Source organism: Pongo abelii, chromosome 5 (assembly GCF_028885655.2).
Source record: "Pongo abelii isolate AG06213 chromosome 5, NHGRI_mPonAbe1-v2.0_pri, whole genome shotgun sequence".
Classification (NCBI taxonomy): domain Eukaryota; kingdom Metazoa; phylum Chordata; class Mammalia; order Primates; family Hominidae; genus Pongo; species Pongo abelii.
The window spans coordinates 169347772-169365482 of NC_071990.2; the positions used below are offsets into that span (position 1 = coordinate 169347772).

General features: G+C 46.0%; 2 protein-coding genes across 5 annotated transcripts in view; one reads left to right on the plus strand and one right to left on the minus strand.

Annotated features, from left to right (window-relative positions):
- Nucleotides 1-4926: 4926 nt before the first annotated feature.
- TTLL2 (tubulin tyrosine ligase like 2) lies at nt 4927-17580 on the plus strand. 4 transcript variants are annotated; one of them, XM_054558452.2, is made up of 4 exons: nt 4963-5097; nt 8041-8263; nt 14392-14548; nt 15795-17580. In XM_054558452.2, exon 4 carries the CDS (start codon nt 15813-15815, stop codon nt 17370-17372), a length of 1560 nt encoding a protein of 519 aa, XP_054414427.2. In that variant the 5' UTR covers nt 4963-5097; nt 8041-8263; nt 14392-14548; nt 15795-15812; the 3' UTR covers nt 17373-17580. The 4 variants fall into 4 exon arrangements, with proteins under 4 accessions (XP_002817633.5, XP_054414428.2, XP_054414427.2 ...); XM_054558451.2 differs by having other exon boundaries at nt 4976-5097; nt 7880-8263; XM_002817587.6 differs by lacking the exon at nt 8041-8263 and having other exon boundaries at nt 4927-5097.
- Nucleotides 12316-17711, minus strand: part of LOC100456717 (T-complex protein 10A homolog 2) — a 47826-nt gene continuing 42430 nt past the window's right edge. Inside the window, exon 10 of the mRNA XM_063725091.1 lies at nt 12316-12639. Within this exon, the coding sequence (XP_063581161.1) occupies nt 12620-12639 (20 nt within the window). The 3' untranslated portion in view covers nt 12316-12619. The remainder of the gene's footprint in view (nt 12640-17711) is intronic.

Here is a 17711-nt window from a genome sequence, read left to right on the forward strand (position 1 = left end):
TGCAGAGATAGGTAACCCACAGGAGAGCTCCAGAGCACTGAGGTGTCTGGCCTTTGTCAAGGTACCTGAGTCTGTTCCAGCTTCAAGGCCAACTAACAAACACATTACTTTTTCTTCCCAAGTTCATTTCCAGGCCCAAGTCAAAACTGCCTGAGTCCCCGGGGCCCCACTCCAGTCCCTCTGGAATGTTCTTTCTCTCCGAAGTTCCCGGCCCACCTTCTCCTAGCGTCCCGAGGGCAGATCACACCAGCTGAAAGAAGATCTGAGTCTGGGGAAGGAATCAGGAAACTTGTCTTCCTTCCTCCTTCCCCCTTTCATCCCATGGGGTCAGCACCCTGGAAGGCAGGAAATCCAGAAGGAAGCACGTGTGTGGTGGGAATGGTGCTTGAGAGAGCTGTGGGTGCCACGGGGCCAGCCACGCTCCTTCCCCCAAGACCGCCTGCCCAGGCCCCTGCTCGGCCAGACCATCACACAAAGGAGCAGCGGCCGGAGACGTGGTGCCCTGGTGGACAGGGGCTGTCACCGTGGCCTCAAGGAACATGCGTGGGCAGAAAACAGTCTCCTATGGGGAAAGACAGATGCCGCAGTGGGTTTCCCCTGGTGACTATAAAGCCTCGATCCTACCCATGTTGCAAATGTCCCACTCTCTGCTCCCTCCTGTGCCTGACTCACGATCCCTGTCCGGAGTGCATCGGTCTGACTCGCAACGCGACACTCCCTCCCTGAGTCCCTGACTCCCTCCCTTTCCTTAGTCATTCTGTTTGCAAAAATAAGACAAAACAAAAATCTACAGAGGCGTTCGACCAGACTGCTTTGGAAGGTAAAGTCTCACACTGGGAACGCAAAGCAAGTTATTTATCTCCCATGACGCCTCCGTCTGCCTGTCCTGATGCGTGTGGGCAATAGGAAGCCTCCTTCCTTAGGGAATAGTTCTTTCCTGCCCATTGCTGGCAGTGCAGGGTTTGCTTCATCTCCAGCCATGGCCTAAAAGGGCACCAATGACAGGGTGGGCCTTTGAAAATATGGCCCTGAAACCCAGAGGGTTTACCTGTTCAACTTGGAAGTGTGCCCGTGGGCACCAGTGTGTGTGTGGGCACATCCGATGAGCTGCACAGTCCACACACTCAGCTCCGAGGAGAGCACAGCGGCCTTGAAGAGAAGCAGATTCGGGAACATCACATTCAATACTGAGCCATGCATCTCACTCCGCCTCCAAGTGCAGGATAAAGCCCCACCCACCACGCCTGTCCCTCCTTCCCAGGCCTTCCCGCCAGGCCAGCCCCCTTCGAGGGCCCTCCCCTCACTCCTCCCTCACCTGCCCAGTCCTGCAGAAGGCAACTGTGACTTCTGTTTTTGCGGCAACCTTTCCTGAGACCTTGTCTGTCTGTTCGACTTCCATCCTTAACCCCGGCAAATTCCAAGCAGGTCTCATTCTCATCATGCAAGAAAATTATCTAATAAGCAAATTAGGATATTTATTCATCCATCCAACAAATATGTACTTAAGCATTTGCTAAGTGCCACACATTGACTTAGATATAGTGAATCAAGCAGGCATTAAACAGCAATGTTTTGTTCTCAATAAGTTTCTATTCTACAGAAAAAAATGTAAAATCGGTTTGTGGGTGGCCAGAGGCAGGAAGAGCAATGGAATAGGGTGAGGGCTTGAGGACAGGCACGGGGCAGCTGTGTGCAGGGCGGAAACGCCGCTTCCTCCGACAAGGTGGTGGGAGAGGCTGGAGCACCCAGCGGGAAAGCCAGGGAGGTAAAGGGGGGCTGGGGTCTGAGAGGAGGCCCACGGAGGGGACCCAGATCGCACAGGGCCCAGCACCTAGGTAAGGCCCTTAAGCTTTATTCTGAGCCACATGGGAACCCATATCCATTTCCTGGGCTGTCGTAATAAAGCACCACAAATTTGGGTGGCAAAAACAGCAGGAATTCATTCATTTTCTCACAGCTTAGAGGCCAGAAGTCTATCAAGATGGCAGTAAGGCCAGGCCCTTCTGAAAACCCTAAGGGAGGGTCCTTCCTGGCTCTTCAGCTTCCGGAGCTGTGGGCCATCCCCAGTGTTCCTTGGCCCGTAGATGGACCACTCCAATCTCTGCCGCCATCTCCATGCGGCCTCTTCCCCATGTGTCTGTATCTTTGCTCAGCCTTCTCCTCTCTGTCTCTGTGTCTAGTTCCTCTAAGAAGAGGAACTTCATGCCACTGGTGTCCATTGAAGGACACCAGTCGTATTGGATTAACCACATCTGCAACAGCCCCATTTCCAAAGGTCACACTCTGAGGTTCTGGGAAGACATGAATTTTGGGGGACACTGTTGAGCCCAGTACAGAACCTGCTAGAAGGCCTTGATCAGAGGAGTGGCAGGCATGAAGTGACTTCTTTATAAAAAGATCATTCTGGCTACAAGAAGCATTTTAAAAGGAACACACTTATGTAACCAGCAGCCAGAGCAGGTCATGGAACACCAGGAGCAGCCGAGACCCTGGGACCCATCGCCACCACTTGCCCCAAGGCAACAGCTTCCAAAACTGGAGGCTCGTTTATGTACTTAATTTGATGTATCTCTGTCTTCATTAACATTTATTATGAAAGTATCATGTTCATTATAGTCCTTCAAACAGTACTGAAGTAAAGATGGTAATAAAAGTCCAATCTCAGTTAATATTGACTATCACTCCCAGTGAATCAGGTACTGTGCTCGTTGCGGGGTTTTTGAGGAATGCTAACTGGAAAAATGTCTAGTCTTTGGCCACCGGGTTGGAAAAATCTTTGGGAGGCACAGAAGACCGCCCCCCGCGAGTTCCCTTAAGCCACACTGTTTTTCAGTCTTTCTCCCTCATGCTCAGTAGAGGGTAGACGGGGCTGTCCTTCCATCAACCACCTGGGATGCGAGTCTTGATGCTCACTGGAGGTATAGGATAGGGGTGTCATAAAATGGAGAAAATTCTACATATTGGTATAGAGTTTTCTTGCACTTTGCCAAAATTATAGATGTAAACATCATAATGAATCTAACCTCCTCTTGATTCCACAGGAGGGCACGTAAAATAAGTGTCTTCTGTTGCCAACAGTGGGAAGCGGGGGATAGATTTATGCCATAATAGTGGGCATTTGTGAGGTCCACACAACAGAACATAGACAGCCCCCAAGCACGTTGACTGCAACATGAAGCCAGGGCAGGAGGAGATGCTGGACCAACACTGTGGTGGGATCCAGCCCTCCTCTGGGTTGGGTCTCTGACATCAAAGTCCAGAATCTGTTTGGTCAGTCCCTAAGAGGTGCAAAGCCCATCTCCAAGCCTTTCCATGTCCAGTAACCAGGAGTCACATGGAGAACTGAAGCCAAGGAGAGAACTGAGCCCCATGTGAAATCAGGGAAATAATCAAAGGGAACAACAAATGGTTTGGGGGAATGTGTTTGCTCCTAGTGCTAACTTCAGAAAAAAGTACATTTTTATAAAAAATGCACACCGCATATTTTTCTTGCCGAAGCACCCTTAGCAGTCTCCTTTCGTCTTGATAGCTTTGCCCTTCTTCTGCCAGATACCCAAGCGGAGAATCAGCATGAAGTCTCGGAGGTGCAGGTGTAACATCTCCAGTGGAAGGGACAGATGAAACATGGTTGAGTAAATGCAGGATTTACAAATCGCCACACCAGTGATCTGAGCCCAGGTGCTCTTGCTTGTGCCAGGATTGCCTTCCCTGGGAGTGCAGGAAACCCAGATAAAATAACCCCACTCCCCCACCCTTCCTCGCACGCTCAGGAAGACAGTCCTGGTGGAAGAACCTCATTTCATTTCATTTTTACAAAATTTACCCCCCACACGTGCTGGGAGGAAAACAATAAATAACTAACAGTGCATGAACATGTCAGATGGAAAAAGAAAAATGCCTTTCAGATTATATCTTATGAATGACTTTTGTTCTTGGTTTGCGGATAAGGAAATTAGCCATGTTTCACTGTGCTTGACAGAACTTAAGCAACCTCTTCAGCGGCTTGGTGTGCAGTTTTTATAGAGTTACGTGAAGCAATTGATTGTTCCTGGAAGATGGTGGTGATGCCTGTAATTGAATAGATGGCAATAAAGCATTCAACTGTCATCCACAGAGGCAGCCACTTGCCAGAGCCAACATGGACTGAGGGTAGAGAGTCTACGGCTCTGAGACACCTGGCAAGGCCACTCCAGTTCATGCAGTCCTGAACCTTAGGGGTGGTGGCCAGAGGCTGTTAGATTAGCGAGGACACAGCCAGGGCTGGAAGGAGGGGTCCAACTGGGATCTCTGACATAAACATGGCTTAAACAAAAAGATACCTAATTCATTTTGGAATCTCAACTGCTTTTGTGTAGACATAACCTTTTTTTTTTTTTTTTTTTTTTGAGATGGAGTCTTGCTTTGTCACCCGGCTGGAGTGCAGCGGTGCAATCTTGGCTCACTGCAATATCCATCTCCTGGGTTCAAGCAATTCTCCTGCCTCAGCTTCCCAAGTAGCTGGGATTACAGGCACCCACCACCATGACCAACTAATTTTTGTATTTTTTTAGTAGAGACGGGATTTCAACTCGATTATCTCCATCTCCTGACCTTGTAATCTGCCTGCCTTGGCCTCACAAAGTGCTGGGATTACAGGCATGAGCCACCGCACCCAGCGCACATTAAATATTTTAAGATTCCATGCAGGTGAAGCAACAGGAGAACCTGGCAAGAACAGATGCCACCCCGCCAGGCAGCCCACCAGGCCTGCCCCCTGTGTGCTGGCCTCTGAGGCCTGAGGCATGGGCACTGGCAGGAGGCCCACCGGGGCGGAGAGAGAACTCTGAAGCTTGGAGGAGGAAGGAAGGTGTGATGAAGCCTGGGTCCCTGTCCCTAAGGGGTCCTGACACTCTGGGCCCCGCCCTGAGTCTGTGACTGGTCTCCCCTTTGTGAGGAGAGCAGGCACTGCATCATCAGCAACCAGCGCTCCATCCAGCCTCCACTCATTTCAGCTGGGCGCTGCCGCTGCGGCACAGAGACCCACAGAAGCCACCCTCGGAACCAGCGCCCAATAAGAAGGCCGGACCTGTGTTCCTCTACACCAAGCCTGGCACTGGGGTAAGCGTAGGAGGTGACACGCAGGATGGGAGGGTGGCCCCGACACGCCTCTGTCCCAGGACCAGCCCCTTCCTGAGAGCCCAGGGGCCGGGGTTGCTAGGAGCAGTGAGTGTGCATTGGGACCCCCAGGGGCAATTGGTAGTCAGCCCTTCATACTCCTTCAAAGGAAAAGCAGTCCAGGGTTGTATGAAGTCATGTACTTTTCAATCCAAAAAGTTCCTATGGTGTCCAGTGCCTCCTGCATGCTGAGGTGCCAGTTATATAAGAGTGCACGAAGCAGACCCAGTTCTGAGACTAAAGTTACCAAAGGAGGGGAGTGTAAGTTAAATGCATCCCATAGTGGGTACAGGAAATTCAACTGAATTCAACCAAAGCTGATTGAATGGCCGTTGTGTTCCGGGAAATGTGACAGATGCTAGGGTTATAAGACTTAACGGGATCATCTATGAAACACACATGACTGTAATTTAGGGCCGAGCATAATTGTTTCCATAGGGTAAGTGTGAAGTGGTATGGACCCCACAGGGGGAAAAGAAAATCCCCCCAGTTGGGGAAAGGAAGGGCTTCGAGGAGGAGTGGGCATTCATGCTGGGCTTCCTGAGAGAGGTGGGCTTCCATCGGCAGAAACTCAGGGGCTCTGGGGACATTTGAGGCTGAGGAGGGTGGGCCGAAGCACTGGGCTCCTGTTGTCACACGTGAGCAGGAAGCGGGCTGTGATAGGCTGAACAGCGGCCGAGGACGGGTGCAAGGCCGTGAGTGCATGCCGGCCTGGGCCTTCCACACCGCAGGCAGAGGTCATGATGAGGCAAGAGATCACACTTGCCCATCTCCAGTCTTCAAAGAGGCAAAGTCAGCTCTCCCACCTTGGGCTAGTGATGGCGTTTGCGTTTCAAGCAGCTCAGTCTACCCCGGGTTTGTTGGAAATGAGGCTACTCTGAGTGTCTCGGGGCTGAGCGTACACATGGGATGTGATCTTTGACCTCCGGGACCTTAGAACTTTGTTGAGAAAACAGAATTTTCCTGATAATTAACAGAAAAAATAGTGCATGATCTCTGGTTTGATAATAAAATAATTATTCTGTGTTTCAAGCGATACACATTTTTATTCAAAAGAACATTTATGTAGGAAGTTTTTTTAAGTTGGTCAACTCAAAAAATGGGACTGTCTCATTTATAATTGGGGTGAGAAGCATTCTACATTCCAAATAAACTATAAGCCACAGCTATCAACTATGCATCAGGAAAGGTGACCAGCAGAATGTTGATCATTTACAGGCCAAGTGCTTGAGGGCGACTGATCTCCACAAATGTCTTCAATGACCTAGAACAATCATGCACAAGGCCTGCAGCTACTGTGCACTCCTACCCAATAAAGATGGGATATTTTCTATGTCTACACCAAGCTTGTCCAACCGGAAGCCCTCGGGTCTCACGCAACCCAGGAGAGCTTTGAATGTGACCCAACACAAATATGTAAACTTTCTTAAAGCATCATGAGTTTTTTTTTATTTTGTTTTTTGTTTTTAGCTCATCAGCTGTCGTTAGTGTGAGTGTATTTTATGTGTGGCCCAAGACAATTGTTCTTCTTCCAGTGTGGCCCAGGGAAGCCAAAAGACTAGACACCCCTGGTAGACAATGTCAGTCAAAGAAAATGACCAAGGCAAGTCTCAATCATTTAAGAAGTTTATGTACCAAGGTTAAGGACGCACCCAGGAAAAAGAACACAGAACCACAGAAAAGGCTGTGGCTTATGCTTTTTCCCCCAGAGAGGGTCTGGGGACCTTAACAAGTAAAGGGAAAAGAGTGGGTATTGGGGGAAAGAGGAAGAAAAAAAAAAGGAGGGTCTGTAAGAGGGAAGCAGTTGCAATTTTTTGAATCTTTGGTCAGCATTCACTGAATACACATTTTATAAGTGGGGCAGGTAGAGGAACAGTCGCTTAGCATTCGTCTTGCTTAGTGAAACTTCATTTTTCTATAAGATGAAATAAACATAGGGCAGAGGATGCCATCAGCTATGCATTTGCCTCAGGTAAGTGGAGGGATGACTTTGAGTTCTGTCCTTTGTCCCGTGCCTGTGAAGATGAGCTGTCAGCTTACATTGTCAGGGTGAAATTCAGCAGAACTGTTCTTGGGTAAAGATCTTGGAGCCCACCAAGAATTTCCTTGTGAGGGAGTTCTGTATGTAGCTTTTTCATCTTTGCAGCCATCTTATTTAGGAGTAAAATGGGAGGCAGGTTTGCCTGATGCAGTTCCCATCTTGACTTTTCCCTTTGGCTTAGTGGGTTTGTGGTCTTGAGATTTATTTTCCTTTTACAACAACTCACTTCTAAATTTGAAACTCACTGTGCTAAGCCATGTGGAACAACAGCTGTGTGTATGAATTTTACATTCACACCAAGATGGCATATAGGTTTTTACATATTTACAGCTTGGCTACAGGGGTGGCTATTAATAGTTAAAAAGTGAAGGAAACCATATTTGCACAAGAGAAACGGAAACATACAGGTTATGTATGGTGAATCTCCAGGAATTCCAAGTAAAGCAGGGAAATGCTTTTGTAATTAACCTCTGAAATCCTAAAAGTATAGGTCTTTTTATATAAAAATGCAGTTTTCTTTCTGTCTTGCACATGAAAGAGGCAAAGAGCAGCATTGACTATTCATTGGCAGATGTTTTCTTTGGTTCTCTACATTGGTGAAAACTCCTTTTACAGCATCTGGTATCAAGGTCACTTAAGAAGGGCCCCTGTCCTTGACCCCAAAATATTTTCTCCTCATTTCAGTTCAGTGGCACCTGAAATTCCTGATGTTGAAGCACATGGTGTAACACTTCAGCTGGATCCCGGGTCAAATGGAAAGTTGCTCTGGGGCTGTCTGTCCTTTAAGCAGTGAATGTGCCAAAAAGATAAAATGTGAAGAAAAAGACTCTTAGTTATTTTTGCAGAGCCTGTCTCGGATGGAAGAAAGCACCAAAACTAGGAGCTGTTGGCTTAGGAGGCTGCCGTCCCTGGGAGCCTCTCTCTCCTGCTGCATCCCGTTGTCCCTCAGTCTTCCGGGCAAACCAGTGGGCCCTCATCTAGGGATCAGGATTCCCGCAGTGATGGAATACATTATTTTTGGCTGACTTCCTTGCCATGGGACCCCGTACACCCAGGAATATCATCAAGGTATGGAAAAAGGGGGCTCTTCCCCTTCCTACGCCAGGAGGCTGTGGCTTCTAAGAAATTGGGTCACTCCTGGTCATTGGAATGCTGTCTGTGCCCTGATGACATTGACTGGTGTTCTAGCCCTTGAAGAGGGAAGAGCTGTGCTGGTTTCAAAGTGTCTGTTTGTTGGCTGCATGGTGGAAGATGCCGTATGTGTTTCCTTGTTCTAGGTGCATATGCAGTTGGGTTAAATAGTGGCTCAGTACTGAATGGTGGGTGGTATTTTCCTTCCAGATGAGGACTCTGACCTTTGAAGTTTTCAGCGGGTGGCATTTCACAGTAACAGAGTCTGACAAACACAAATGGGACATCCATCTCCATTGCCTGCTCTTGTAGGCTGTGATGTGGCAATGACTCTGTTTAATCTCCAGGATCTCAGAGTTTACATCTTCGGTACTGGGTGCTTCACCAGTGACAGTGAGATTCTGGGCAGGGCTTTCCCTACCTATGGAAACAGGCACACAGGCCTCTACTCTCTGGATGTGCACTCCCTTCCTGAACACTGGTTGGGGGAATAGCTCAGATGTGCTCTAGTTTCCTTCTGGAAGCTTCTATGTGGAGGTCTGACTGCACTCTCCTGGGATGCTGCCCAGTCAGGGACTCTTTATATACCAGGTGTCACTGATAAAAGAGCACTTTCAGTTTCTGCAGTTCAAAGGGCCCATCCCTCTCTCTGTGGCCCCAACCTTGTTAAGGACCTGCTCACAGAACCCCTCCCAGGGACCACACCTGAAACACAGGCTCCCACCTCAGGAAGCTTTTGGCAATGCAAGTTGGAGATCATGACGTTGCTGATATAATCAGAAAGTTCCTTGGTAGTTTGCATATTATTAGCAAAATCACACTTTTACCTACTTCAGAGACAATCATGACTCAACAGTGTGACTTCCCAGTGAGGCTGAAAACCCTCACTGAGGCCCTGAAAGCCCAAATACAGTTTTTTGACATTTTGAGATTATGTTGAATGACTTGTTTTCAGATAAAGCTTGTAAGCCTGGAGAGCTGTTTTAGTTGGGCTGTTCTGTCTATGCTCAGGGTTAAGACTGGGTTGGTTAAATTGACAGGTGTCCCAGCTTCTGCCCCAAATAAGTGGCAAATACTTTTACATAATTCATAAATTCACATTATATTTTTGTTGTAATATATTTGTATATTTGTATAGTACATTTGTATCATATTACATGTCCCTTTGCCTTTTAAATCTGAGAACTGTAAACCTAATTTATTCTTCTCTAGATAGTTTTAATTATTGATTATAAGCTTTGGCTAATATAAATGGATGCCTTCAGGGCCTAGCCAGGACCCAGCCTCTGCAATCAAGTGCCCCAGACCACTGTGGTTTTATGTGTTATTTGTATCTTTCGTGAATTTTATTACGCTAGTAGTCGTTCTTGTCTGGTTCCAGCACCGTCTCACCAATTCCCCTCCAGCACATCTGATGTATTATAGGCTAGAAGTCCAAATATTCAAAAGCGTATTTTATATTACATAAATGTCTCCATGTATATATATAAATATACACTCAGATGTCATACGCACACGTGCGCACGCACACACTGATTTAAGCACTGAGAGTAAAAGTGCAGCACTCACTCTCTTTGGTAAAATGTCAGGTTTTGTGATGTTTGTTTTCATTGAGAGTAGATATTCCACTGAATTTTGGGTTCAAAGCCAAGAGGGTTAAGTTAGCCATAAATCTCCTGGCTTCCGACCTAGAAAACAGATGTTATAAAAATGGAGGAAGAATTTTAGGCAGATATGAGCAATGGAATGGGAATTGTGTGTCTGTATTACTTGTACTCAGTATAGTTTTTCAATGGTTGAAATAAAAACAATGTACTGGCCAGGTGCGGTGGCTCATTCCTGTAGTCCCAGCACTTTGGGAGGCTAAGGCAGGTGGATCACCTGAGGTCAGGGGTTTGAGACCAGCCTGACCGACATGGTGAAACCCTGTCTCTACTAAAAATACAAAACAAATTATCCAGGCATGGTGGTGCCCACCTGTAATCCCAGCTACTTGAGAGGCTGAGGCAGGAGAATCGCTTGAACCAGGGAGGCAGAGGTTGCAGTGAGCCAAGTGTGCCATTGCACTCCAGGCTGGGGGACAAGAGCGAAAATCCATCTCACAACAACAACAACAACAACAACAACAAAAAAAGAAAGAAAGAAAACAATATACAAAATGTTTTATTCCATTAATGTAAAGGAAAAGATCTTGACACTTGTGCCCCTCCCTCCCTGCACTTTGGTGTGTTGGTTCATTCATTTATTCCACAAACATGAGGGCACTCTGTCCAGGAACACAGATTAAAAGGACACCCGTGGCCTCATGTTTCAGCCAGCAAGGCAGCCAATGGACATTTCGCAAATCACACAGGCCCCAGGACCAAAAAGGGCATGAGGGAGAGAGTTTGGGATGGAGGCTCAGCCAGAGACCTGGGAGGGCAGCATGGGCATTCCCATGATCCCTTCTGCAGTGCGCAACACTGCAGCACGAGCTCGACAGCACCCGACTAGGCAAGCCTGCAGCTCAGCTCCTTGTCCAGCCAGACCCAGTCGCTCCCCGGGTGTGCTGGGAGAACACAGGGTGAGGTCATGGTACACCAGTGCCCTTCCTGTTCCTGCACAAGTTCGCTTTCTAAGAGCTACTCAGTACAAATGAGTGTCATTTCCTCTTTATTTTCATTATTTTATTAACTGAAAAATATTAATTGTATATATTCATCGGGTACCTAGTGAAGTTTTGTTATGTATAATGTATAGCGATCTGATCAGAGTAATTAGCATATCTATTGTCTCAAATGTTTATCACTTCCTGTGGTGAGGATGTTCAATATCCTCCTTCCAGCTATCTGAAACTATTATATATTACACTACTGTTAACCCTGGTCACCCTGCAGTGGCGTAGAACACTAGGACTCCTTCCTCCTGTGTGGATGTGACTTTGTGTGCTTTAACAAATGCCTCCCTATGCCCCCTCCTCCTAAACTTCCCAGCCTCTAGAATCCTCTGTTGTACATTTTACTTCAATTAGATCCACTGTTTTTTTAGCTTTCACCTATGAGTAAGAACATGTGGTGTTTAACTTTCTGTTCTTGGCTTATTTCACTTTACGTAATGTTCTCCACTTCCATCCATGATGGCATGAATGACAGGATTTCATTCTGCTTTGTGGCTGAATAGTGTTAAAGTGAAGTAAACATGGCCGGAGAAGGGCTCTGTACTTTTATATTTGAGTCCTTCTGGATGAACCATAACCCAACTTAATAGGTGGACAAGATTGAAACCCCGACTTAGGAGTATGCACCTGTAACAATCGCTGAGTCTTGGCCAATCCCCGCAGCTGTACTTCAACCACTCGTACACTGCTGAGTGTTTAAACTGTGTTCAAATAAGGCAAACAGCAACCTGTAACCAATCCAGCTGTTTCTGTACCTCACTCCCGATTTCTATATGCCGCTTTACTTTTATGTCTCTAAATTTGTTCTGACGACGAGGCACCCCTGGAGTCTCTCTGAATCTGCTGTGATTCTGGGGGCTGTACGATTCGTGAATCTTTCATAGCTCAACTAAACTCCTTTAAATTTAATTTGCCTGAAGTTTTTCTTTTAACAACAGTATTCCATTGTTAAAAGAAAAACCTTAGATAAATTAAATGTAACAGAGTTTAACTAAGCAAGAACTCTTCATGAATTTGGCAGTCACCAAACCAGAACAGGTTCAAAGACCCCACACTGTGTCCGGGTGGGTGAGAATTCATGGAGAGAAAAAGGAAAGTGAGGCGTGGAAAATGGAAGTGAGGTACAGAACCTCCTGTTTGTTACAGCACAGGGTTTGCCTTTTTTGAACACGGTTTCAGCAGTTGGCTGCCTGTGATCGGCTGATTAGTAGTGTACTAATCACTACTTCGTGATTAGTACAACAGTAAGTTACAGTCTGTTTACCCTCCCATTAGCTGACAGCTCACTGTGTATGAAGAAACCTTTAGACCCAACTTATAAGGAGGCAGTGTTAGGCTAAATTCAATTTAATAGAGTAGATACCACATTTCCTGTATCCATCTGTCCCTGAATGGACCCCTGGGTAGATTCCGGATCTTGGCTATTGTGACTGTGCCGCAGTGAACACGGGGTGCGGTTGCCTCTTGGATGAACTGTTTCCTTTCCTTCTGACAGATGCCCGGTGTGGGGGGAGCTGCAGGATCATGGGGGGTTCTGCTTGTAATTTTATGAGGAGCCTCCACGCTGCTCTCTGCAGTGGCTGTACTGGTTTCCATGCCCACCAACAGTGTATAAGAGTCCCCTTTTCTCCATATCCTCACCAGCCAGCCTCCTTCACTGAAAGAAGAAATAATAATATAGGTTATGATATAATATTAATATATCTAATTAAGTATTATCACTATGTTCTATATTTATTTAGCATATTACATAAGATGTTATTGTTGTATACTAGTTTGTATTAGGTATTAATAATATACTATTTAGAATATAAATTAAGCATATAAATATATAATTAAATCAATTCCCTGCCATGGGTCGTGGGTGGCATTGCTCATCCCCATCCTCCTTCTCAGCGATGGGGACTTTGTCCCCCTCAGCACAGATCAAGGAAGAAAATCTGCAGGGAGAACTGTCCTCTTACCATAGGGACGAGAGTCCCTCTGAGACAAGACAGTGGTTTTGCTCATTGGCTCAGCTGTCCTGTTCCAGAACAGGACTCGGCCTCACCCATGCAGAGCTAAAAATTGCACTGAAGAGGTTGTGGTCTTGTTTGTTCCAAACAGGCAGTCTCTACCCCACACGTAAACTCCACCACTACAGCTAGGGTGACGGAACATCCTCAGTCAGCTTTAAAAACAGCATTTGCTTCCTTCAGAAGTGGGAGGTGGAGCCATTTAACTGAAAAGAAGCATTTCCTCCCCTCTGTGTGGGCCTTGGGGGGCTCCTCCCCACCTCTGTCCCCCACCCTGGGATGATGGCCAAGCAGGCCACACCCTGACCACACCCCAGCCCACACCCTGGCGCTCTTCACAGCTACAGGACAAAGTGCTGGCTCTCTCTCCCATGTCAGGGGCTGCAGACGTGTCCCAGCTGACTTTAACAAACTGCACGTGCTTTCCACACACAATCAAACCAACCGCTGGCTGTGGTCAGCATCTTCGAGTCTGAGAAACATGCACACACACACACACCACACACACAACACATACACACAGATGACGCATACAACATACACGCAACACACAGACGTGCAACGTACCACACACACAACACAAAATATACACACAATATAAGCAGCATACACACAACACACACAACATACGCAGCACATACAACACACACAACACATGAAACACAACACACATACATACCACATATAACACACAATACACATTCACATATACACACAGCAGACATACACAGCACATACAACACACCACATGCAATACGACACACACTCATACACATCATAAAACATACAACAAACAGCACAAACAAAACACACACCACATGCAACACACGACACACATACATATACATACAACACAATACACAATACACACACAACATAAACACACAGCACATACAACACACAACTCATGCATACCACATGCAACACACAACACACAACATACACACAACACAAGCAACACACACAACTCATACAACATACACAACACACAGCACACATACATACTAGATGCAACACAACACACGACACACATGCATGCCATATGCAACACACAATACACTCACACAACACAACATACAGACAACACATACCACATGTGACACACAATACACACAACATGCACACAAAACACACAATACACACAACATGCACAGACAACACAGAAACAACAAACAGACTCAACAGGCACAACATAGTCACACACACACACACACACACAGTCTGCTTGAAACACTTATTGATAGCATGGAACAGAGTTTGAAAGCATTACTGTAAACTAGGACAACTGAATTTTAATAACCATGATGGATTGATCAATTCTGTATGTTCCTTGTCAAAGCAACAGCAACAGTGGAGATGCTGTGTGTTCATTGTTGATGCTGCTTTGTTCACAGATCTTTGAGAACCACCACCCCAGCCTATACCCCTAACATTCCATCCGAGGCAAACCACACTGAGCAGCCACCTGCAGGCCCGGGAGCAAGGCTACAGGAAGCAGGTGTCTCCATCCCTCCCAGGCGAGGCTGCCCAACATCAACACTGGAGAAAAAGGTGGGTGGGCAAGCCAGGTAGTTCCTTCCTTCCTTCCTTCTTTCCTTCCTTCCTTCTTTCCTCCTTCTTTTTTCCCCTCCCTCCCCTCTTCCTTCTTTTTCTTTCCTCCTTCTCTCCTTCCTTCCCTCCCTCCTTCCTGCCCTCCCTCCTTCCTCCTTTCCTACTCTTTCCTTCCCTCATTTCCTCCTTCCTTCCTTCTCTCCCTCCCTCCTTCCTCTCTTGTAAAACCTTCACTGAAAGTACACCATCTGTCAAAATTTACTTCTTTTTTATCAATCAGAAATTTTCAAACATTATAGAATTTCCACCAAGTAAGTTATTTATATCATTATGTGATCAATTTTGCATGAACAATACAAATCAAAATTGCCTTCACTTGAACATTTTGATGAGCACGTTGTCTTAGGACTTTGAAATATATACATTTTTACCAAGAGTCTTTGACGTTTTTTACCTTTTCTCTAGATCTTAATGAAACATCACACTTCATCATCAGTTATGATCTTCTTAAGAATTATTCTGCTTTCCTTCTTCGAAGTTCAAAAGAATATTTCAAATCTGCCTTTTATCTTTTAAAATGTGAGGCAAAATCTGCACATTATTATTTTTACTGAATAGGTTTTAAAAACTTAAGTTGTTCTTTCCAACTCTGTTTGTCACTAATAACCACTTATTTGAGTGACCCAAGCCTCTACACACCGAAAGCCCTCCAGTGGGCCTAACGGGTCAGGTGGGTGCTTGCGGAACCATGGTAGGTGCCCGGCCTTCTTAAATTTCTCAGGCCAATAGAACTCTTACTAATTTTATGACATCATTGTTTCACACCTCTTGTAACATACTTGAATTCATTTAACTAAATGAAAGTTGACATTCGTGTTTTGTTCTTAATCATGCTCACTTTTTAGGCCAACAGGATGTGCCGCAGATACGGGTCTGCAGGGACTCAGCCCTCAAAAGTATGATGGAGTATTTGCAAACATTTTTAACATATTACTAACACAATGCAATAGCAAGGTAAAATCTGAAGAAAGAGTAAAGAGGTTCCCAGGACAAGATGGATTTATTCTAATAAAGGGAGCAGAGATGGGTGCATTGGTGAAGAGACGTGGGTGTCCGGTGAGACTGCACAATGGGAGGGTGGACAGGCAGGACAGCTGGCAGCACCAGGTGCATGCTTTCATCAGTAAAATCTACTAGGTTATGGTCTTGACCACTCTCCTAACCTTTCTCAACGATCCATTTTTAGAAAAGAAAACCTCATTTGATGGCGGAAGATGAACCTTCAGGGGCCTTCTTGAAGCCGCTGGTTTTTCGCGTTGATGAGACCACCCCGGCTGTGGTGCAAAGTGTCCTCCTGGAGCGGGGGTGGAATAAGTTTGATAAGCAGGAGCAGAATGCGGAGGACTGGAACCTGTACTGGAGGGCGTCCTCTTTCCGAATGACCGAACACATCAATGTTAAACCGTGGCAGCAGCTAAACCACCACCCTGGAACCACCAAGCTTACCAGGAAAGACTGTTTGGCCAAACACCTGAAGCACATGAGGAGGATGTACGGCACTTCCCTGTACCAGTTCATCCCCCTGACGTTCATCTTGCCCAGTGACTACACCAAGTTCGTGGCTGAATACTTTCAGGAGAGGCAGATGCTGGGCACCAAGCATAGCTATTGGATTTGCAAGCCTGCTGAGTTATCTCGTGGGAGGGGGATACTAATTTTCAGTGACTTTAAAGACTTCATCTTTGATGATATGTACATAGTGCAGAAATATATCTCCAATCCTTTACTTATTGGCAGATATAAATGTGATCTCCGCATCTATGTTTGCGTTACTGGCTTTAAGCCTTTGACCATTTATGTTTATCAGGAAGGGTTGGTTCGGTTTGCCACGGAAAAGTTTGACCTCAGTAACTTGCAAAACAATTACGCCCATTTGACCAACAGCAGCATCAATAAATCCGGGGCCTCTTATGAGAAGATCAAAGAAGTGATTGGTCATGGTTGTAAATGGACGCTCAGCAGATTTTTTTCCTACCTTCGTAGCTGGGATGTGGACGATCTGCTTTTGTGGAAGAAAATCCACCGCATGGTTATTCTCACCATTCTCGCCATCGCGCCATCTGTCCCCTTTGCTGCCAATTGCTTTGAGCTCTTTGGGTTTGATATTTTGATTGATGACAACCTGAAACCATGGCTTTTAGAGGTCAACTACAGCCCAGCCTTGACCTTGGATTGTTCAACAGATGTGTTGGTGAAGAGAAAACTTGTCCATGATATTATTGACCTGATTTACTTAAATGGTCTAAGAAATGAGGGGAGAGAAGCCAGTAATGCCACACATGCAAATTCCAACATCGATGCTGCAAAAAGTGACAGAGGTGGGCTTGATGCTCATGACTGTCTTCCTTACGATTCTCTTTCGTTCACAAGCAGAATGTACAACGAGGATGACTCTGTGGTGGAGAAAGCTGTGAGTGTGCGTCCTGAAGCTGCACCTGCCTCCCAGCTGGAAGGAGAGATGAGTGGGCAGGATTTTCATCTGTCAACAAGGGAGATGTCACAGAGCAAGCCCAAGTTACGAAGCAGGCACACGCCTCACAAGACACTTATGCCCTATGCGTCCCTCTTCCAGTCGCACTCCTGCAAGACCAAGACCTCCCCGCATATCCTCTCAGACCATGGCAAAGCTCCAGATCCCCAAACAGGCAACTTTGTTCTTGTTTTTCCTTTCAATGAAGCAACTCTCCGAGCTTCCAGGAATGGATTAAATGTCAAAAGAATAATCCAAGAGCTCCAGAAACTAATGAATAAGCAACATTCTTAAGTGGTAAAAAATCAAATCAAGAAAAAGTGACATGGATTTTTAAAACCCAAGGATCCTCTCCTAGAGAAAGCAATAGTTCAAGTCCCTACCTGTGCCACCAGCATGTTAACTATGACACTGGGACGGAAGATGTGGCCATATGTATAAATATAACAGCTCTGACAAAGCATAATATGTTCAAGTGGTGATTAAACTACATTACATCCCATGTTTATTTGCTCAGGTGTCTTGAAAGAATTCTACAAATACCACACAGCCTCCCACTGGTAATTGAATATGCTACACTACAATTATGCTATATATGTATTTAAAGAGGAGAAAAAGATTATTCTAATATTT